General features: G+C 44.9%; 1 protein-coding gene across 1 annotated transcript in view; it reads right to left on the reverse strand.

Annotated features, from left to right (window-relative positions):
• Positions 1–24,143, reverse strand: part of slc38a7 (solute carrier family 38 member 7) — a 31,743-nt gene that overhangs the window by 3,382 nt on the left and 4,218 nt on the right. Inside the window, exons 2-9 of the mRNA XM_020520911.2 lie at positions 22,066–22,463; positions 19,642–19,840; positions 17,159–17,309; positions 13,721–13,819; positions 12,959–13,016; positions 8,775–8,889; positions 3,098–3,245; positions 1,688–1,881 (exon numbers count right to left, since the gene is read on the reverse strand). Coding sequence (XP_020376500.1) covers positions 1,688–1,881; positions 3,098–3,245; positions 8,775–8,889; positions 12,959–13,016; positions 13,721–13,819; positions 17,159–17,309; positions 19,642–19,840; positions 22,066–22,308 — 1,207 coding nt within the window. The 5' untranslated portion in view covers positions 22,309–22,463. The remainder of the gene's footprint in view (positions 1–1,687; positions 1,882–3,097; positions 3,246–8,774; positions 8,890–12,958; positions 13,017–13,720; positions 13,820–17,158; positions 17,310–19,641; positions 19,841–22,065; positions 22,464–24,143) is intronic.

The following is a 24,143-nucleotide window of genomic DNA, read 5'->3' on the forward strand; positions in this document are numbered from 1 at the left end:
TCTACCTCTACCTCTACCTCTACCTCTACCTCTACCTCTACCTCTACAAAACTCCAGTGGCTTCTGACCTGTTGAGACTCCAACAGCAACTGCTTAAATCTAAAAAAAACTAAAATCTAGAAATCCTGGTCAGTGAGAGCTGGCCACACCCACCCAGGTTGCTTCTATTGTTCCAACTCTAAAAAAACACAAGGCCTCTCGAACGGTTTACCTTATGGGTCTTTATGAGCCAGCTTGGTACTTCTGTCTTAAAACCTCTTTTTGTTTGAAAAGGACAAAATAACCTCTTAAAGCCATAGCATTGTCACAGAATAAACAAAATTATTTTCTACTGCAGTGTAGGAGGTTGAGGGGTGACCTTATAGAGATATATTAAATCATGGAGGAGCATGGATAGGGTGAATAGTAAAAGGTCTTTTCCCCAGGGTAAAGGAGTTCAAAACTAGGGGGCATTTTTTTTTAGGAGAGAGGAGAAAGATTTAAAAGAAACCTGAGGGGCAATGCTTTCACACAGAAGGTGGTGTGTATGTGGAGTGAATGGCCAGAGGAAGTGGTAGACGCAGGTACAGTTACAACATTTAAAAGACATTTGGACAGGTACATGAATAGGAAAGGTTTAGCGGGATATGGGCTAAACTCAGGCAAATGTGATGAGTTTAGTTTGGGAAACTTGGTCAGCATGGACTAGTTGGACCGAAGGGTCTGTTTCCATGCTTTATGGAACTCTTCCACAGTTATATTAAATGTTGCACAAACAAAAAACATCTCAAAATGCTGGGACAACCAAGAAAGTGCATCTGAACTGAAGTCACTGTTGTGATGTAGGAAATACAGCAGTCAGTACGAGCACAGCAAGATCCCTAAACAACAATGAAATAACAACCAGACAATCTGTTGTTGTTGCTATGATGTTGGTTGAGGATTTGGGAGGGGGGTGGGGGGGCGGTGGTGGTGGGGGTGTGTGGTGGTGGTGGCGGCGGTGGTGGGGGAGCGTCCCCATGCCCTTCTTTGAACAGTGACATGGGCACCTTTCCGTTCACCTATAGAGGAACTGACGTGGCCTCTATTTAATGTCACCTTCAAATGGGTGCCATTTTCCTCTTCCCCACCTCCCTATGGAACGGCAAAGTGTTCCTGCTCATTATCAATGCAGCTTACCCACAAGGCACACCATCCTGGCTAACTTGCTTAAGACTTGTGGCCAGTGAACAGTTAGCCATATTGCAGTGGGTCTGGAGTCACATGTAGGCCAGTCTGGGTAAGGACAGCAGTTTCATTCCCTAAAGGATATGGGTGAACTAGATGGGTTTTTCCAACAATCATCAACGGCTTCATGCTCACTATTACTCAGACTAATTTGTAATTCCAGATTTTTATTTAATGAACTGAATCTAAGCTCACCAGGCGCAATGGGTTTCTAGTCACCAACACTTAAGCGTGTGTTTAGCCCACCTCCAGGCACCAAACCATGCAGTAGCCTCACCACCATCTCCGCAGTGAGAGAATGTGATGCATTCACACATCGATTTAACAGGAATGCAGGCACTGCTCAACATTCCCTGAGCACCATTACCTCTCCTCTCCAACTCTTGCCCCTCTCCACTGCCCACAGCCAGCATCACTCCCCTCCCTTCCACCCAAACTCCCGAATAGTGTGCAGGCCGGTCCCCACCCTGTGCTACTCCACCTGGGAAGACGAGGATGAAGCAGGCTGCCAAGCCCCCAATCACAGAGATCACTTTCCCAATGTCTGGGATGAAAAGTGCCAGGACCAGAGTGAGGAAGAACCAGACAAGGGTCTGCAGCAACCGGCGGCGTCTCTCCCGGGACAGGTCCACATCCTCCCCCACGTAACGAACCCAAAGTCCTTCAATCACAGACCTGCAGTGAAGAAAAAGCAAGAACATGATGGAGGGAGAGCAAAGGGAGGGGCAGGAAGAATGGGGAGGGAGATGGAGGCACTGCAAGGGGTTGGGAATGGGAGGCAGAGGGCGTGTGAGCAGGGTAGAGGGGAGGGAATGCAATGGGAAATAAAGGGAGTGTGAGGTGGTGGGTGGAAAGGAAGCGGAGGGAGGGCGAGGGGAATGAGGGAAGGGGAGATAGAGGGAATGCAAAGGGGTCTAGGGGGAGCGAGATGGACGGAGCATAACAGGGTGTCGGGGAATGAGAGGGTAAGAGTGGGAAGGAGGCGGAGGCAGAGAGGGAGTGACACACACTCAGGATTGACCTCACTAAGCCTGCTCCTGGGCTGGTCTGGGTGGGTCCTGTCCACATCCTGAAAGCTTCTGGGTTCAATAACACCAGGGATTGGCACAGAGCTGCTGCTCAGAGTCATACCCCAACTACCGGTGTCTCTCTGTCTGTCTTTCTCCTTCCTGACCCAGCTTCTGAAGATGGTGACTCCTGTCTGGGGCCACTCTCACTCACTCTGTCTGAAGGTTAGTCAGAGACTAAAATTCCTTCCCTACACCAGCCAGACACAACAACGAGCAGATACACAACCTTGACGGTAACAAGGTCCAAGGGCTATCCACAGTAACACATCCGTGAGCTCTACAGAGAACCGCCAACTGGAACATCTTAGCCCCAGGCAGGAAATCTCGGAACTCTTGGGCATCAAGTGATTGATCAGCAATTCCAGGTTTGGTCAGCATGTGTCACCAGTGACAGAAGAGTTTGCTGGAGGAGGCAGCGTATGATGGGTTTTCAGAATACTGCCCTCCCAGGACCAGGGGACAGAATTTCAAAATCAGACTTAGGCCATTCAGGGTGATGCCAGGGAGCATTTGGTCAGACAAAAAGCATCATGGGAATTTGGGACTCACTTGCCGAAACAAATTGAAACTCAGAATTCTAAACATAGATTTTTGTTACATGGGATTCCGTGCTGGGTCATAGAGTGAAGATACACATCAACAGTGAGTTAATGAACAGGTTCAAGAGGCTGAATGGCCTCCCCTGTCAAACACTGCTTACAGCAGCAATTAAAGATGCTGAAACCACGGGTTCGTTGGGGACACTGAAGCCGACAGCCTTTTGCCTGTTTTGCTCTGCATTCTGTCCATTCCCGTGTCTCTGGCCTGGCCAGAAATCTTACCTGCCGCAGAAGTGAAGGATGGGGTAGGATGTGACCACACAGAGGGTGATGGCGGCACGGGCAATGGTGACAGAGATATCAGTCGACGGATAGGATAGCAGCACGTCGACATTTACACTGGAGCCAAATGTCAGGAAACCGCAGACCCCTGGAGAGAGAAACATTCTGTCAGGAAAGAGTAATGGCCTTGGAGACAGGTACAGAGTGTCCTGTAGGCTCAGGTTGGGACATGCTGCTTAAACCGATGATACACAGGCAGTGAAATCAAAAACAAAAATCAATGATGAGAGACCGAAGTCCCATCAAACACTGTCAGTTAGGTACATTATGAGGTTATAGCAGAGTAAAGCTTCATCTAAACTATCCCCATCAAACACTCCCACTCCCAAAACAACGGCACAGGATTAGTTTAGTTGCAGAGTAAATTTCCCTCCGCGCTCCATGCAACAGTCTGTCCTGGGATCAACAAGGAAATATATCTTGCTACTGAATTTAATGTATGATTAACAGGCTAAAAATGTTTGCACCATTTACCTGAACCTGATCATATTAATAACTGCTATTAATGTTGGGTTTGAAAGGGAGAAACAGCTAAGATTATGGATTTAGGTAACTGTGACTTCAACAGGATGAGACAGACATAGAACATAGTAATCTTGGTAAACCTGTTAACTTTGTGACAATAGGAGATCAGTGGGATTTGTTGAAATTTCATTTATCCATTTATTATAAAACCTGTAGAAAACCAGTTTATACTCCTAGAGGGGCAGGGGTGTCAAAATATACAGACAGCCTTGGACAACCAACGAGATGGGCAAGACTAAAACAGAAATCAGACTAAAATACAAGAACAGCAATCTTCCAAAGTTATTGTATTGATTTCTGTTAATAGGATGCTAAATACCTAGTCGATAAATGTAAACAAGCTAAGAAATGATGGGAATTAATTAATGAGCTGCCAGTAGCTAGGCAGCATCACTACTGATTGAGCTGGTTGAGTCCCAGGATCTGTGGCAGATAGTGAGGGAACTAACAAGAGAGAAAACCATACTCTCATCCTCAAACTGCCTGTTACGGATGCAGCTATCCTTGATAACATTGCTCGCAGTCCTTGTGGAAACAAAGCCCCACCTTCATTCTGAGAATATTCTCCATGAAGTTGTGTGGCACAATCATCACGCTAAATGGGAAAGACTTCAAACAGCTCTAGCAACTCCAGTCTGGGCATCCATGAGGCGCTGTGGGCCATCAACAGCAGAACTGTACTCCAGCACAACCAGTAATCTCATGGCCCGGCATATCCCCAACTCAACCATTACAATCAAGCTAGGAGTTCAACCCTGGTTCAATAGAGTGCGCAGGTGGGCATACCTAAAAATGAGGTGTCCAACCTGGTGAAGCTACTAAACAGGACTACTTGTGTGTCAAACAGTATAAGCAGCAAGTGATAGACAGAGCTAAGTGATTCCACAACTAATGCATCAGATTTAAGCTCTGCAGTCCTGCCACATCCCGTCCTGAATGGTGGTAGATAATTAAAAGTTTTCACTGAAGGAGGCTTCACCAATATTCCTATCCTCAATATTGGAGGAGCCCAACATATCAGATAAGGCAGAAGCACTTGCAGCAATCCTCAGCCAGAAGTGACAAGTTGATGATCCATGTCAGCCTCTTCTTGAGGTCCCCAGCATGACAGATACCGATCTTTAGCCAATTTGCTTCGCTCCACTCGATATCAGGAACAGGTGAAGGCACTGGATACTGCAAACGCAATGGGCCCTGACAACATTCCAGCAACAGTACTGAAGACATGTGCTCCAGAACTTGCCACTCCCTTAGCCAAGCTGTTCCATTACAATTATAACACTGGCTCCTACCCACCAATGTGGAAAATTGCCCAAGTATGTCCTGTCCACAGGACGAATCCAACCTGGCCAATTACCACCGCATCAGTCCACTTTCAATCAAGTGATGGAAGGTGGCATCAACAGTGCTATTAAAGCAGCACCTGCTCAGCAATAATCTGCTCAGAGATGCCCAGTTTGGGTTCCTCCAGGGCCGCTCGGCTCCTAACCTCGTTACAGCTTTGGTTCAAACATGAACAAAAGAGCTGAATTCCAGAGTGAGGTGAGAGTGACAGTCCTTGACATCAAACAGCCCATGCAAAACTGGAGTCAATAGCCTGAGAAACGTAGGAATCTCTCTGCTAGTTGGAGTCATACTGGCACATAGGAAGATGGTTGTGGTTGTTGCAGGTCAGTCATCTCAGCTCCAGCACATCTCTGCAGGAGTTCCTCACGGTAGTGTCCTTGGCCCAGCCATCTTCAGCTGCTTCATCAATGACCTTCCCTCCATCACAAGGTCAGAAGTGGGGATGTTCACTGATGATTGCACAATGTTCAGCACCATTTGCGACTCCGTAGATACTGAAGCAGTCCATGCTCAAATGCAGAAAGATCTGGACAATATCCAGATTTGCTCTGACAAACGGCAAACAACATTTGAGCCACAGAAATGGCAGCAAATGACCATCTCCAACAAGAGAAAATCTAATCATGGCTCTTTGACATTCAATGGCATTACCATCACCCCCACTTTCAACATTCCAGGGGGTTAATATTGACAAACAGTAAGACCAGGTCAGAGGCTAGGAATTGCATAGTGAGTAACTCACCTCCTGACTTCCCAAAGCATGTCCACCATCTACAAGGCACAAGCAGGGAATGTGATGGAACACTCCCATTCACCTAGATGAACGTAACACAAAATACTCAAGCTTGACACCATCCTGGACAAATTGGTCGACTTGATTGACACCACATCCACTCCCTCCATCACTGATGCTCAGTAGCAGCAGTGTGTATCATCTACAAGATTCAGTGCCATTATTCATCAAGGTTCCTTAAACAGTACTTTCTAAAACCACAACCTCAGCACGCAGAAGATCAAGTGCAGCAGAAACATGGGAACATCGCCACTTGTAGGTTCCCCTCCAAGTACTCACCATCCTGACTTCGAAATAGATCACCCTTCCTTCACTGTTGCTGGGCCAAAATCCTGAAATTTCTTCCCTAATAGCATTGTGTGTTTACCTATAGCATTTGGACTGCAGTGGCTCAGGAAGGCAGCTCACCTCTACCTTCGAGAACATTTAGGATGGGCAGGATATGCTGGGATAGCTAGCGAAGCTCAAGTCCCTGAATGAATAAACAAAGATGTTAAAATGCACATATGCACACATGAAAAAGGCAGCCAAGAGGTTTGGGGTGGGAGGTGTATTTGGATGGAACAGCAAACTCTGTGCAAAGAAGCTGCTCTTCCAAAATGTACTGGTCTCTCTGTGCACTCCACAAATAGTATCAAATCATCTTTAATATGACTTTGAAATGATTCCTCTAGATTGGAAAATTGCAATTGTCACAAAAGGTGTGAAGAGGAAATTGGGAATTTTAGATCATTTAGTCCAACATCTATGTAAAAGGGGTGGAGGAGTTGCATTACTGATTAAAGAGAATGTTGAAGCTGCATTAAGACAGGACATCTTGGAGGGCTCACCCAGCGATCTTAGGAATAATAAAGGCGTAATCACTATAATGGGGTTGTACTATTGGGCTTCCCAATAGCCAGCAGGAGATAGAGGAACAGATATGTAAGCAGATCAAGGAAAGATGTAAAAACATCATGATTACTGTAGTGGGTAATTTTAACTTCTCCAATATTGATTGGGACACCCTTCATACCAGGGGCTTAGATGGGGCAGAATTTGTCAGGTGCATGAAGGAGGGCTTCTCAAAACAATACGTGGATAGTCAAACTAGGAAAGGGGCTTGTACTAGAACTTTTATTGGGGATGAGCCTGGCCAGGTGTTCAAAGTTTCAGTGGGCGAGCATTTTCGGACATTGATCAGAATTCCTTAACTTTAAAGGTAATTATAGATAAGGATAAGACTGGTCCTCCAGTGGAAGTACTAAATTGGGGGAAGGCTAATTACAACAGTATTAGGCAGAAACTGGAGAAATTAGATTGGGGGCAACTTTTTGAGTGTATATCCACATCTGACATGTAGGAGTCTTTTAAAGGCCAGTTATTCAGAGTTCAGGACCAGCATGATCCTATGAGGATGAAAGATAAGGATAGCAAAATTCAGAAACTCTGGATGACAAGAGATATTGAAAGTTTAGTCAAAAAGAAAAAGGAAGGTTTACAAAACTGAAATCAGACAAGGCTTTTGAAGAGTTCAAAAGAGGTTTACCAGGATGTTGCCTGGATTTGAGTGTTGCAGCTCTAAGGAAAGCTGGGACAAACGGATTGTTTTCACGAGAGTGTTGGAGGCTGAGGGGCAACCTGATAGGAGAATATAAATTTACAAAAGGCATGGATAGGATGGATGGTGAGAGTCGTTTTCCCAGGGTGGAAATGTCAAATACTAGGGGGAATAGGTTCAAGGTGAGATGGAAAAAGGTTAGAGGACATGTGCGAGGCAAGTTTTGTTTTTAAAAGAAGAGGGTGGTAGTTGCCAGGAATGCACTGCCAGGGGAGCTGGTAGAAGCAGATACGATAGCAATGTTTAAGAGGCATTTAGACAGGCACATGAACAGGCAGGGAATAGAGAGCTACGGACCATGCGCAGGCAGATGGGATTAGTTTAGAACAGCATCATGGTTAGCACAGACATGGTGAGCAGAAGGGCCTGTTCCTGTGTCGCACTGTTCTGCATTCTATTTAGGTGTTCTCTCAGTTCTGGCCTCTTGTGTAGTCTCTAATTCAATCACTTCATAATTGGTGGCTGTTTGTGAATTTTTCACCCCAAAGACCTGTGAAGCTTCGGTCATTGTATATATTCAGGAAACAGATCCATACATCTCTAGGTATTAATTTTTTTTATTCACTCTAGGGATGTGGGCCTCAGAGGCCTGGCCAGCATTTATTGCCCGTCACTAGTTGCCCTTGAGCAGGTGGTGGTGAGCTGCCTTCTTGAAGCACTGCCCTCCATCTGCTGTAGGTAGACCCACAATGTCATGAGGGAGGGAGGGAGTTCCAGGATTTTAATACAGGGTTAGTGTGGGGAAAATGTCATTAAGGTCCAAGATTAGCCTGACCCAGATAAATGGCAGAGCAGTCCTGAGGAATGAACGGCCTCTTTCCACTCTTAGCTCCTTATGTGCCTTCAGCTGCATCTGTCTTAAGCCCTAAAAGTAAAATGTCTTGCATTTCTAATGTGTCTTTCAGGACAACTCGAAGTCTCAAAGCACTTTACAGCCAATTAAGTACTTACTTTCTAATTTAACCAGTATTGTAATGGAGGGAAAGGCAGCAGTTAAATCAGTGTGCAGCAAGCTCCCAAGAATAGCCAGGACACAGTAGAAGTCCCTTATTCATCCTTCAGAGAATGCAATGAGAATTTTTATATTCATCCAAGATGCCAAACGGAGACTTGGTTCAGCTTCTCCTCTGAAACATAGCACCTGTGACAATGCAGCACTCCCTCAGTTCCAGCCTAGAGTATCAGTTCCAATTTGTGTGGCTGGAGTGGGACTAGAACCCACAATCCCCCTGACACAGGGTGTGAGTGTTACCAAGCCAACTGCACCGGACTCTATAGAAATGCTACTTGTGCTGCCGTCATTACACCGAACGCGACCGCTGTCCCCGTGGTGGAGGCAGTGTGTGCCATACCTGTGCCTGTGTACACAAACAGACAGATCACTACAGCCGCTGTCACCACCCAGCTCCAACGCTGTAGTCCCGGCCTCTCCATACTGCTGAACACTGGCACACTGCTCACATGGCACTGTCAAAAGCAGGGAAAAAACAGACACGAGATAAAATTCAGAGTTATTTATATCGGGAGAGACATATCAAACTGTGTATCAGACATCACCTAATACTGAACCCTGGGCTCTGACAGAACTCCTGCTCAATGGTTACTGGAGTTTCAACACTGAGTTCAACCACTAGGTGGTGATATTGTCACTAAGGGAAATATTTGAATATGAAAGAAAATTAGCTGGAAATATAAAAACAGATAGTCGGTGTTTCTACAAGTACTTCAAATGGAAAAAGAAAGTGAGTGCTTGTCAGAGAGTGCCTGCTAAATTTATTGCATAAGATAACAAAATGGCAGATGAACTGAACAGTCATTGAGCCTGTTTTCGTCATACAGGATAAAAACAACATCCCAGGAATAAGGTAAAAAGGGGAGATGAAATTAAAACAATTACATGCACCAGCGAAAGGGAACTGAGAATATTATTAGGTTAAAGAGATGCCAATTTAAGACTGAGATGAGCAGGAATTTCTTCTCAGAGGGCTGAGTGTCTTTGGATCTCTTTGCCAGAGAGCCATAGGGGCATAGGGGCATAGACCTGGTCTGTATTTGAAACTGAAGTAGATGCTTGATTAGTAGGGAATCGAAAATCCTGGGGAAAGGGAAAGGAAGTGGACGACAGGAATGCTGGGTTAGTCACTGAATGACAGAACAGACTTGAGGGGCTGAATGGCCTAATCCTGTTCCTATTTCTTATGGTTTTAACTAAAATCTGACAGGTCACATAGCCCTAGTAGACTTGGTCCACAGCCCTTAAAAGAGGTGACATAGAAGATGCATTGGTTTTATTTTTTCCCTAAAGTTCCTTAGATTTTGGGAAAAAGTACCATCAGATTGAATAATAGCAAACGTGACTCCTCTACTCAAGGGCAGAAGGAGATAGAAAGCAGGAAACTACAGGCCCATTCGCTTAAAAATCTGTCATCCTGAAAACACTGGGATGTATTATTAATCAGGCTAAAGCAGACCACTTAAGAAATTTCAATACAATCAGGTAGAGCCAATATGGCATTGTGATAACAAAATAATACTGGACTAATTCACTGACATTTGTCAAGGTGCCACAGCAAAGGTTACGACACAAAATAAGTGCTCATGGTGTACAGAGTGAACATACAAGCAGAAAGTGGATTCGTTAGCCAACAGGAAACAAAACTATACACAAATGGCCCATTTAATGGTTGGCAGGGTGCGACAACAGGAGTGTCAAAGGGATCAATACTGAAGTAAAAAGGGGAGTTGTGAAGAGGGCATAAGCAGCTCTGCAAGGAATATAGATCAGCTAAGCAAATAGGGAAAAGATTAGTCAGATGGAGTATAATGTGGGAAAATGTGAACTTTGCCATTTTGTTAGCAGAATAGGAGAGCAGCACACTATGAAGATGAGACAGACTGCCAAAGTATGTAATGCATGAATCACAAAATGTTAGTACGCATGTACATCTAGTGATTAGAAAGCAAATAGGATGTTGTTATTTATTGCCAAGGGAAAGGAGTATAGAAGTAGAAGCACTTTGCTACAGTAGAACAGACTACTGGTGAGATGACATCGGCAGTAGTGTGAGCAGTTTTGGTCTCCTTATTTAAGGAAAGATAGAAATGCAATGGAAGCAGTTCAGAGAAGCTACAACTAGCTGAATCTGGGATGGGGAGAATTATCTTATGAAGGAAGGTTGAAAGGACTGGGCTTGTATTTTGAAGTCTGGAAGAATGAGATGAGTCGTTACGAAAATTGATGATTGTTTCATGCTCACTAGTTTTCAATTCCAGAATTATTTTTCTTAATTGAATTTAAATTCCACTAGCTGCCATGGTGGGGTTTAAAGCCAGTTTGCCAGTGCAATGATATTGCTGTTACACCACAATATTCCTACCATAAATTATCATATAAAAGTCTGAAGTAATATACTTTAAAAAGGAGAAATTAGGAGGTTTAGAACAAACTAAATGATAAGATACAGGAGCAGTTGCGGGCATCGGGCCAGGTACATACACAAATCTTTGCAGATAGTGAGCAGGTTGAAACCTTTCACGGAATACGGGATCCTTTCCTTTACAAAGAGAGGACACAAGGAAGTTTGGAACTTTTTCCTGAAGCACAGCAGGAAGAAAGCCGGGTGCCAGTGAGGCATCTCAGGTTGAGACTGGAGAAGCAATGAGGTAATGACCTTTGACATTCTGATGGAGGGAAGGTCATTGATGAAGCAACTGAAAATGGTCAGGCTTCAGACGCTCCTGAGGGACTCCTGGAGAGATATGCTGGACTGAGTATATTAAGCTCCAACAACCACAACCATTAATTTTGGGATAGGAATGCCTCCAACCTGCAGAGAACTTCCCCGATTCCCCTCACCATTCACAACTGGATGTGGCAGCAGTTTGTTTGGGGAATTGCTGAACCCTGTTTATTGCATGCTGCTTCCACTGCTGGCACACAGTACTTGGCGTTGCGTCTTCCACAGGTTTTGGAGTTTGCTTTACACTTCTGCACTCTTCACTGAATCGAGGATGATCAGGCAGCCTGATGGCAGTAACAGAGTGGGGAATATGTTGCATTGTAGGGGAGTACAATTCTGTTGCAGCTGATAGCCCATAGCACCTCATGGATGCTTCTAGATGTGTTCTGAATCTATCCCATCCAGCACAGTAGTTGTGGCACACAAAACGATGAAAGATATTCTTACTGTGAAATTTTTTTTATTCATGCACTACATGTGGCCATTGCTGGCTGGACCAGCATTTATTGCCCTTGAGAAGGTGGTGGTGAGCTGCCTCCTTAAACCACTGCAGTCCACAAGCAGTAGGCAGACCCGCAATGTCCTTAGGGAGGGAATTCCAGGATCTTGACCCAGTGACAGCAAAGGAACGATGATTATTTCTAAGTCAGGATGGTAAGCAGACTGCAGGGGAATTTGCAGGTGGTGGCGTTCCCAACTATCTGCTGCCCTTGTCCTTCTAAATGGTAGTGGTTGAGAGTTTAGAAGGTGTCCTTTAAGGAGCCTTGGTGAGCATATTTAATGGATCTTTGAGCCCACAAGGACTGTGTGGTGGTTACTCCTCCCAGCAGATTGGTGAGGGAGGTATCGAATAGGTTTTCCCCTCCTGGTGATTCTCTCATTAGCTGCTACAGCCCTTATTTGGCAGCTATGTCCTTCAGGACTCGGCCAGCTTGTGGAGTAGCGCTACGGTGTCACTCGTGGTCAGGGTCATTGAAGTCCCCCTGCCCAGGGTAAAATCTATGCCCTACTACCTTCAGTGCGTCTTCCAATTGGTGTTCAACGTAAAGAATTATTGATTTCTTAGGTGAGAGGGATTGCAATTGATAAAAACCAGGAGATTTCCTCCGTGTACTCAACCAAGTGAACAGGTGAAATGAGATGGTATTAGAGAGAGAGACAGCACGAGATTGATGAATGGTGGTGGTTTAACCTGAGGGTCACCATGTCTCAGGTGAGGGGAGAGGTTGAGAAGAGGAGTCTTTTAAAGTAACCTCAGCCAGTGCAGGAATTCAGTGACAGCGGGACTGCACAGAGTATACTGAAAATGCACTGAGGGGAGTCAGAAAGCTCGTTTCTGCTCACCCCTCCAGACAAAATAATTGCTACAGTAACAGACCAAGCAGGCATGTGACATGTGCAGAACTGCTCCAGTCCCTCAAAGGAAACCTGACAAGTCCCCGAGACAGGAGGATATTACCAATTTTGGGAGGACATTTTTGGCAAGCTGAGATTGTGGTGTGGGTTACCACAGTATCCTGGTGGCTTAAGGAAGTGGGAGAGGCATTTTGCAAAATAATTCCTGAATTGCCCTATAAGTAGCGAACGTAGGGGCACCAAAGACCCAAATCATTCTCATGCATGCGAAGCTCCCAGAGAGTGGGAACCTGAGCTGTAGCCTAGAAGACTGATGACCAACACTGTCAGCCCAGAACCTAATCCAACCTCCTTCTGGGCGTCAGCTCCCACGTGAAGTTAAAAGTCAGGAGAAACACACAGCAACATAAATGTACGGGAGACTAGGAGAACATCAGTACCTGGAATCCGAAGCAGATGGTTGGAATAGCATTAAACACGGCCATCCAGGAGGAAGGGCTGAGGAAAAGGAAGATGAGAGGGTTAATCTTACTGGCAAGCTCTAACTCTATTACATTCCTCCCCCTCAAATCTGTACAAATTAACACAACTCCCTCTCTTATTCAATAGTGGCTGCCCGACTTGCCATGATGGGGAACTGGACATCATACCAAGGATTTGACTGCCCTCAGGTGCCCACCACTGGGGACAAAGCAGAAGCTGGGCTCCAGTACAATCGTTCTCATGGCCACCTCTCAGTCAAGGCAATGTCCAGGCAAACAAAAGCAAGACACTGCAAATGCTGGAAATCCAGACTAAAAGCAGTAAGTGCCAGAGAAACTCAGCAGGTCTGGCAGCACAAATAGATTTAATGTTTCCAGATCGACACAACTCTTCCTCATTCGGTGACAGAATTTCCTTTAGAAGATACATTGAATCCTGATGTCACACAACCAAGGGCAAGGGCCTAGTTAACACATTACTGGCCTCATTCATCTAATACTACCTGAGGAAGGGTGCCAGGTCTCCATTCAGGAACTGTCCACATTCCCTACGGTACAGGGCTCCATCCTATCAGCAGCAGCTCCAAGGGTGCCATGACCCTGAGGTACCATCGAGATAGTGACCCAAGACTTAAAGGTCAGTGGCAACATGGGCAGGCCCCGTCAAAGGGCTCCTCATCAAACAGACGTCTGTTTGGTCACTATGTTACAGACACTTACCTGGTAGGGATATCCCAAGTGTGGATATCTTGATCTGGCAGGATGTATTTAACGATGACTATGATGGTCACGTACCAAGTCCCCAGCACACTCAGGGTACTAGAGACAGAGAGAAATAGAAAGTAATTCAAAACAGGTCTAACATTGCTCGAGTCCATCCTCCAAAGAGAGGTGGTAGTTAAGGGGTTGGTTTAAACTCAAAACGCCATTGAAAATCCTGGCTTTGACTTTCATCAATAGAAGACTTTACGAAATTTGGGCCACAGTAGATCAGTCACTCCCCGAGGCCCCTCTGCCATTAAACTCAATCATGCCTGGTTATGCACCTCAACAGCATTTTCGCACAATATCTCCTTGTACGTGGAAATCAAACGTACTCAATGACTGAGCCACTGCAGCCCTCCAGAGTAGAGAATTCCCAAGAATCACCATCCTGAGTGAACAAATGCCCCCTCTTCTCTGTCTTGGATAGTCTGCCACTGTTCGGCGATTGTGTCCCCTGGTGCTTGACCTCCCTCTTAGCCACGGAAAACATTCTTCCTGCATCAACCCTGTTGAGCCCTGTAAGCATCTGTATGTTTTAAAGCGATCAGTTCTCATCCTTCTAATGTCAAGAGAAGGAAGGCCCGGTCTCCTCATAAAACAATCTGACCAGCCCAGTTATCAGTCTGGTGAACCTTGATGGCGTTCCTCGTTGACTACCATATCCTTCCTTAGGTAAGGAGACCAACAATCCACATAAAACTCAAGGTGCAGTCTCACCAAGCTTCTATACCATTGGTGATCTTATTGAAACTGACAAAATGCTTAAAGGGGTAAAGAGGGTAGATGTCACTTTGGACTGAGAGGAGGAGAAGTTATTTCATTTTTCCAGCAAATTGTTGGGAATTCTTTACTCCAGAGGGCTGTGGAAGGTCAGTCTTTGAGCAGATTTAAAGTAGAGATTGATAGGTTTCTGATTCCCCAAAGGCATGAGCGGCTACAGGGATAGTCTGTGTAAAAAACATTGAAGTGTTTGATTAGCCATCCTATGAAATGGCAGAACAGGCTCAACAGACAGACTGGCTGGAAGAACTCCTGTTCTTATGAAGCAACATGTCTCTACTCTCATACTCAAATCCCCTTGTGAAAGGAGTCAACAAACTGTTTGCTTTTCAATTTGCTCATTGCAGCTGTAAGTTAGCTTTCAGGTGACTTATGAACAAGGACATCCGGGTCCTTTTGTACATGAACATCTCCCAATTTATCACCATTTAAGAAATACTCTATTTCTGTTGTTCAGTTGTCAGAGGAAGGGATGTAAACTCTGAGGAATCGTGCACTTTCAGATAGCCCATGCTTCACAACAGTCACACATTCAATGACACTGTCACAATTTTCAAGCGTTATTCACGATCGCACAATTTCACTTTGGTCCTCACATCCCCCAAAGAAAGAGGCTGAGGCCTTTCCACACGTTTTATTGTGACGGTTGTTCTAACAGTGGTAGGGAGGAAAGTCCAGAATGGTTTGTGTGTGGCTGACAATGACCCAAAGGTCAACTGCCTCTGGTTTACAAACTGGGATTTGGAGAACTTTTGTTTTCCAAAACGGTGCAAAGAAATAATCTCTCAAGTGAACAACAGACAGTAAAACACAAGATGGGAGAAAAGGCAAGCTGCCCACTTTGTATGAGATAACCAGAGCTACTACCAGTCCCACACAAGGAACTGACAAGCTCCCCTGAAGTTAAAAGGAATCATGAGACATGGGCTTTGCTGTAGAATCTACAATAACACAAGGAAAACTCTGGTCAAGTGAGTGTAAAGACTGGATAGCAAAGTTGTGTTGTGAAGTTGGGTAGAGTACTTGTGGATTGGAAGGCAGGACATTAGAATTTGTTTGTAAAATGATGGGGGGTGGGGGTGGGGGGGGGGGGGGGGAGGAGGAAAAGTTGAGCGCATTTTATAGGCTTGGAAATTTTTTTTAAAAGTCTGTGAGCAGCAGCAGGCACAGAGAGTTCCTGAAACTGAAATATTTGTATCAAAGGCTAGGAACCTAGGCAGCAGTTTTGTTTTGTTATTAGGGCAGCCAGTTTGAATATCAGCCAATTCATTTAAACCAGGCACTTAGAGGCTAAAATCCATTTAAATTTAAATCTGATGGCTTTGACAACCTAGGACCAATCTTATCATAAGAAATTGATAGGTCATCAAGGGTATAAAAGAAGAGGGCATTTGAAAATCATTGAGAGAGCAACTGCCATCTGTCAGAGTTAACAACCAGCAGCCCTAAAGAAAAAAAAAAAAAATCACTGACTCTCTCAGAATTCTCTAAGATCTCTGAAAACCATCACCTGACTCAAGATACAGCGGCACTCTTAGCTAATATTCCTGGCATGTGAATTTGATGGAGAAAGGTGTTCCTGACTGAAGATCAGCGAAGAACTCCATAGAAGTAGAACTGTAGAGCACAGAACATTGCGGAAGACATATCCTGATTGTAATTTCGAAAGACTAAGTTTATTCATTTGGTTTATATAATTGGGACTTGTATTTATTGGAACAGCATACCATTAGAACTGTGTAATTCCAGAATAATTAGTAGTTAAGGGGGAATTATTCAGTTTGTTAGTAGTTTTGTTAATATGTTCACTGTTGGAGTTAGATTATAGAGTGACTGTCAGGAGTTCGTTTTATTTAACCTCCCCTTTATAACGGGAGGGAGGTGGGGGCATGAGAGGCAGGTTATACCACTTTTTACACTTCCTTTCACAGATTATGAGGTGAGGCGAGTTTCCCTCAGTGTTTCAGCTTTAGTTATTCAGAGGGGAGTTGACCTCTGCTTCATAGCAGTTGGAACGATTGATGGTTGTTTGAGAAGGTGAAGCTGGTTTTATAAGGATGAGCAATGGCTGAAGACTTATGCCTGGAAAGGCAGCTAAATGGTGCTGGGATGGGTGCACAAAGACAGAGATCAATGTGAGTTGCAAAGAAATGAGCTTGGAAAAGAGACTGATGGGAGGTGAAGAGACAAAAGCTAAAAGATGATGGATTGGAGGGGTGGTGATGGTGGTGGAGGAAAGAGGGCTGTGGAGAATTGAAGGTAGTAAGCACAGAGCAGTAGACAGGTCTACAATGGTCAAGTATTTATGAAGAAGAAAGCCAATGAGTTCCTCAGTCTTGTTAAAGGTGAGGGTACAGAAGGGAGTCATGAAAGTTAGCATGGGGCACCAACTATCCAGATACTATCAGTCACAAAAACAGTCATCATGTCAGTTTGGAGCTTCAGGCTGAAGGAATCATTGGTGAAAGCAGATTTGAGACATGGAGAGTATGGGTGACAGCTACAGCTACGAGCAGATCCAGGATCATTGCAGACTGAGAAGAGAAGAGAGAGAATTCAAGAGTCAGAATTCGACAGGACTGACATCAAAGCATCAATAAACCAAGCACTAACCTGGCATATTTCTGGAAGCCGATCTCTTTGGGGATGGAAAGGGGTAGGATGACCAGGAGAGAAATGACTGAAATGGTGAACTTGCGGTTACTGTACCAGTGGCCACTGACTGAAGCATCTCCCTCAGGCGTGTGCATCAATGCCCCAATTACTGCAAAGCAAAGCAAATATTGAGAACCTTTCCCACACAGAACATTGTCACTTCAGGGAGACGGTAGCATAGTGGTAATGTCACTAAACTAGTTATGGCAGATGGTGAAATTGGAGTTCAATAAAATTACCTGGAATTTAAAAATAAGTGAGGCTAATGGTGACTATGTACCCACTATCGACTGTTGTAAAAATCCCCTTTAGGGAAGGAAATCTGCCATCCTTACCTGGTCTGGTCTAAACGTGACTCCAGACCCACAACAGCGTAGTTGATTTTTAACTAATTCTGAGTACCACTGGGTTATCAGGGATGGACAATAAAGGCTGGTCAAGCCAGCAATGCTCACATCGCTTGAATGAATAAAACTAAATTCATGGGTTTCCCAAGAGTTGTTTACCATCTCTCCTGTAATGCAGTGCTCAGTGTCATCCTGAGCAGACAACCAGATCAATGGTCCATTTTAAACTCTATAGAACAGGGCTTCACTGCACTGGTACTTATGGACAGCCTGTAACAAACCTCTTTTGATATGCCCAAAATCAATTAAGATTAAAACCTGGTCATTTATCATATCATCCATGCAATCTAACTGTACAAATTGACAGATACATTTCCATCATTAACATGTACTACATGGAGCATAAAGTGCTCTGGGATGTTCAGCCATCACAAAATGCACAATAGAGGGGCACGTCAATTTTTCTTTTGCTGTCACATGAAACATTGCTGTTTCAAACAAAAGTCTTCTCAGAAGAAGAGTTGGGAGCTCATGTTGCGGCTGTACAGGACATTGGTGAGGCCACTTTCGGAATAGTGCATTCAGTTCCGGTCTCCCTGTTACAGGAAAGATGTTGCAAAACTTGAAAGGGTTCAGAAAAGATTTACAAGGATATTGCCAGGGTTGGAGGGTTTGAGCTATAGGGAGAGGCTGAATAGGCTGGGGACATTTTCCCCTGGAGTATCGGAAGCTGAGGGGCGACCTTATAGAGGTTTATAAAATCATGAGGGGTATGGATACGGTGAAAAGCTAAGACCTTTTGCCCAGAGTACGGGAGTCCAAAACTATAAGGCATAGGTTTAAGGTGAGAGGGGAAAGATTTAAAAGGGATCTAAGGGGTAATTTTTTCACACAGAGGGTGGTGCGTGTACGGAACGAGCCATCAGAGGAAGTGGTGGAGGCTGGTACAATTACAACATTTAAAAGGCATCTGAATGAGTACATGAATAGGAAGGGTTTAGAGGGATATGGGCCAAATGCTGGCAAATGAGACTAGATTAATTTAGGATATCTGGTTGGCATGGAAAAGTTGGACCGAAGGATCTGTTTCTGTGTTGTACACCTCTATGACTCTAACATTTAGCAGTGAAACAAGACTTTGGTTCTTCTAAACACACTTCAACACCTGCTCCTGTCTCAGTTCTGCACAGCCCGCAAAGTGTGCACCTCATGTTCAAACTGCCAACCTTTACCCAAAATGATAAATTAACAGAATTGGATTATTATTAAACCTTGATCTGAATCTGACAATGGCACAACAAAGCTTAGTTACAAACAGCTAAGGACTTGTTAACAAGTGTTTAGTTTAACACTGGGTAACAGATTAAAAAGTGTTTTCAGTTTCAAAGAAAATGCTAGAAATGTTTAGCAGCTCAGTCAGCATCTGTACAGACAGAAACACAATGACAGTTTTAGGTTGGTCAACCAAACAAATTTTGAGCAGCTAATTCTAGATATATAAACTGTGGCTACAAGAACAGGTCAGAGGCTGGGAATATTGCAGCAAGTAATTCACCTCTTGACTCCTCAAAGCCAACCCACCATCTACAAAGCACAAGGCAGGAGTGTGATGGAATATTCACCACGTGCCTGGATAAGGGTAGCTCTAATAACACTCAAAAAGCTCATCCAAGGCACAGCAACCAATTTTAGCAGCTCGTTCATTATTTTCAACATTAACCCTTCTGTCACCAACACAGTAACAACAGTATGCACCATCTACAAGATTCATTGCAGCTATTCACCAAGGTTCCTTACCTGTGATTGCTACCATCTAGAAGGACAAAGGCAATATGGGTGTTTGGGAACAGCAGTGACTGTAAGCCCCCCTTCAAGCCAGACATCATGGGACTTGGAAATAGATCGCTGTTCCTTCAGTGTTGCTAGGTCAAAACCCACAACTGCCTCCTTAATGGCATTGAGAGTCTACCTGAACTTACAGGTGAACCCACTGCATTGTCCAGTCCCTGCACCATCTCTCTTGAGAACTACTGACCACAGCGACGCTCCCTAGCCCCGGCTAATAGACTAACCCGCCACTCCACCGTGACTCACTCTTATCCAGCTGATCTCCAATGATGATTAAGAAAGCGATGCAGGTGCCAAAGGTGTAAATAGCGATAAGGATGTCACAGACGGTGCCTATCACTTGCCCACAGGCTGCCCTCACCACCTCCTGATAAGTGGTCTTGCTGCTGACCTGTGAGCAGTAGGCCAGGATTACCAAGCCAGCGATGATAAACAACACTAAGCACTGCAAGAGAAACAAAAGGGGTTCGCTTTATCCAAGGTGAAATCCATTATGGTGAAATTAGAAGCATTTAAAAATACATTGTTCAGTACAAACACGAGAAGCACTGACAAAAAACTGTCTCTCCTAACATAAGGATTGATAACTGGAGGATACAGATTTAGCATAATTGGCAAAAGAACCAGATGGGAAAGAAGAATTGAAAAAAATCTGCAGCACTGGTTAGTCTCTCCATGACCATACCTTTCCCAGCCTCAGGGACTCCACCATGCCTACATCCCCGTGAACTCTTCATTTCCCAGCTCCAGTTTCCATCCCAGCTCTATTATCGGGGATATGCCCTCCTGAAGTCCTTCTTCCTTTAGCTGTTCCATAAAGCTTCCTTTTCCCAATCAGCCTTTTGGTCCTTATTGCTCATGGTGCTCAACGTCAATTCATTTTTAATGATTTCTTGGCATGTGAACATCACTGGCTGGTCCAGCATGTATTACCAATCCCTAATCACCTTGGAAAAGGTCATGGTGAGCTGTCTTCTTGAACCACTGCAGTCCACGTGGTGCAGTATAACACAGTGCTGCTAGGAGGGGAGTTCCAGGGTTATGACCCAGTGACATTGAAGGTTCAGTATTTAAGGAAGGATATACTTGTATGGCAGGCAGCATAGTGAAGGTTCATTACATTGGTCCCAGGGAAGGTGGGGGTTCTTGCTCCACGATGAGAAAATGAGTTGGGATGAGATTTTCTGGAATTGAGAGGAAAAAGCTGATCCCGTTGAAACATACACTATTCTGAAGCGGACAGGCGGGAATACTGAGAGGCCGTTTCCCCAGTTGGTGAATCTAGAACAGTATAAGAGGGTCAATCATTTAGGACAGAGATTAGGAGAACTCTCTGCACTCAGTGGTAAAATCTTTGGAATTCTCTGCCCCGGAGAGCTGGGATGCTCCATGATTGAACATATTCAAGGAGGAGATAGACAGAAAGTTGATTTTGTTTTAGGAAATTGAGAGACAACGGGTAGTGAACTTAAAGCCAAAGATCAGCCACGAGCATACTGTGCGGCAGAGCAGGACCAATGGGCCACTCCTTCCCTGATTCATATGGCACAGCAACATACTTCAAAGACACTTTAAAATTCCCATGAAACACCTTGGGATATTTTGGATATTTTATTATGTATTGCTGGCAAAAACAAAAGACATTTTGTCTTTTACTAATTAGTATTGCTTGCTAATTGTCCCAATGTGAAGGGAAAACAAAATTTATACCGCATGAGATGTCATTTCCCCCATTACAGTGGTGTTTCTTACAAACTGTCCTGAGGAGTGCAAGATGAATAGCTTCAATAAAAATGTGTTGGCTTTCATCACTACTGAATTCCCATAGTATCAAACAACGATTTTACTGCATTAAAAGGTGCTAATATAAATACAAGGAACTGTCATGTGCCCTCTACATGCTCAGCAATGAACAGACAGGATGGCTGGCAACACAACTTCAAGTGAAAGGCACTCTGCCAGTAGTGAAGATATTCCCGTGGACTGGCACAGTGGCTCAGTGTTTAACACTGCTGTCACACAGCGTCAGGGACCCAGGTTCGATTCCAGCCTCGGGTGACTGTCTGTGTGGAGTCTGCACATTCTCCCTGTGTCTGTGTGGGTTTCCTCCCACAGTCCAAAGATGTGCAGATCAGGTGGATCAGCCATGCTAAATTGCCGCATGGCATCCAGGGGCATGCAGGTTGGGGAAACTGGTTATGGTTAATGTGGGATTACGGAGATAGGGTGGGATTCTCTTTGGAGGGTGGGTAGCAGACTCAAATGGCCTGCTTCCACACAGCAGGGATTCTATTAGTGAGCCTTCTCTCCTGTAGCTTTGACTGCCATTGCTGTTCTAAATGTGCTTGCTGAAAGTGAAATGGCAGCACAGGACAGATCGGACCTTCGGCAGGGCTGCCACAGAGAACATCACCCAGATCACTGATCATCTCAGGCATTAGCATGAGGGGTCAGCCAAAACACAGCAGGCGCCAGAACGCCCCTCAGAATTCTGAGCCCGAACTTTGGCCTCTCGATTACTGGGACTGTTTGGAATAAGGCTCGGTGCTGCAACTTCAGACTTGGGAAGTTAATACTGAGATAAACAAAAGATGGGCTCCTGCACGCCACTAGCGCTGACAACCCGTTAGTGGAACTGATGGGCATAACACCCAGCTTTGACCATCTCACCAGCTGCAGGACAATGCCAGTCACCACTCCCCCAGCCACAAAGAAGGCGTAGGGAAAGTTGAGCAGCCCGGCACCAAGGGCAGCATTCACCACGATGAACACAGCCCCGTGGGCCGGCGTGCCTCCTTCCCGTTTCCCACCGCGGCTCGCCGGGTTCCGCAGGAGACTGGTCTTCTCCTCAGCCTCTGGGCTCCAGCTCCAATCCTGCTGGTCACTGTTGACCGTGGCTTCATAGAACGCCATCGCTGCACAGACAGCGGACTGGAAAAAGAGAACCACGGCCTCAGCACTTAGTCAGCCATTCTGCTAGGCAAATGACATCAGATCCGAAATCTTTGAATCACGCACAGAGAAGTGAAAAATACGGACTTCCTCTTCGCTTTGTTCAGACTCAGCATCTAAAATAAAGAAGAGACAGAGAAAATGAAATAAGACAAATTAAAACAAAGAACACGGTGTATAATAATCCATATATGGAATCATAGAGTAATAGAAACACACAGCATGGAAACAGACCCCTCTGTCCAACTCACCCATGCTGACCAGATATCCTGAATTAATCTCTTTCCATTTCCTAGCATTTGGCCCATATCCCTCTAAACTCATCCTATTCATGTACCCATCCAGATGCCTTTTAAACATTGTAATTGTACCAACCTCCACCACTTCCTCTGGCAGTTCATTCCATACATGCACCACCTTCTGTGTGAAAAAGTTGCCCCTCAGGTCCCCTTTAAATCTTTCCCCTCTCACCTTATGCCATCAAGTTTTGGACTCTCCTACCCTGGGGAAAAGACCTTGCCTATTTACCCTATCCATGTCCCTCATGATTTTATAAACCTCTATAAGGTCACGCCTCAACCCCCGATGCTCCAGGGAAAATAGCCCCAGTCCTATTGCAGCCTTTCCCCATGGCTCAAACCCTCCAATCCTGGCAACATCCTTCTAAATCTTTTCTGAACCCTTTCAATTTCATAAATCCTTCCTATCATAAGCCTTCCTTTCCGCAACAGTGTAAACTTGGCTCAGTGGAAAATACAGTCACCTGATAGGGCATCCAGCCAAGCCTCTTTCCGGAGACAGGGATGAACAACTGGAGCAGGATGACACCCTTGCAGAGCTGAGGGAGTACAGCGCTGTCAGGGTATGGTGCCATCTTCTGGAGGTGACAAAACCAAGGCTCCATAAAAGGTTACAGAATCACAAAAGTGTTAAGGCACAGAAGAGAGGCCATTTGGCCCCTTGTCTGCACTGGTTCCCCAAATCAGCACTATGACTTTGCGCCATTCACCTGCCTTTTCCTTCTACCCTTACATATTTAAACAATCATCTAATTCCCTCTTGAATGCCTAATTGAACCTACATCCAAAACATTTCCAGCTAGTGTATTGCAGACCCAAACCACTCAAAGTGTAAAAGAAAAGTCTTTTCTCGCTTTACATTTGCTTCCATCACAAATCACTTTGAATGTATCCTCTAGTCCTTGATTTTTTTTAAAACATCCACTCATGGGAAGTTGCTGGCTGGGCCAGCATTTATTGCCCATCCCTAACTGAAGAGTCAACCACAGTGTTGAGAGTCTGGAGTCACATGTAGGCCAGACCAGGTAAGGATGGCAGTTTCTTTCCCTAAAGTTCCCTGCGTACAGTTCTGGTCACCACACTACCTGAAGGATGTGGATGCTTGGAGAGGGTACAGAAGAGGCTTACCAGGATATTGCAAGGTATGGGGGATTTTAGCTATGAAGAAAGCTTGGATAGACTGGGTTTCACTGGAACACAGGTGGTAGAAGTTTATAAGACCTGATGGACGTTTATAAGACTGTGAATGGCACAGACAGACGGGAAATTATGAGGCTTCACCTCACCCACCCCCCCACCAATTACGAGAGGACACAGGTTTAACGTGGGGAAGGGGAAAAGTTGAAAGAGATGTTCAAGGCACATTTTTCACACAAAGGGTGTTGAGTGCCTGGAACATGTTGCCAGAGGTGGTGGTGGTGGAAGCAGACACAGTAGCAGCATTCAAGAAGCACCTGGATGAAACATGAATAGGAAGGGAATAGAGGGATACAGATC

This window comes from Rhincodon typus, chromosome 15, assembly GCF_021869965.1.
Source record: "Rhincodon typus isolate 14 chromosome 15, sRhiTyp1.1, whole genome shotgun sequence".
Taxonomy (NCBI): domain Eukaryota; kingdom Metazoa; phylum Chordata; class Chondrichthyes; order Orectolobiformes; family Rhincodontidae; genus Rhincodon; species Rhincodon typus.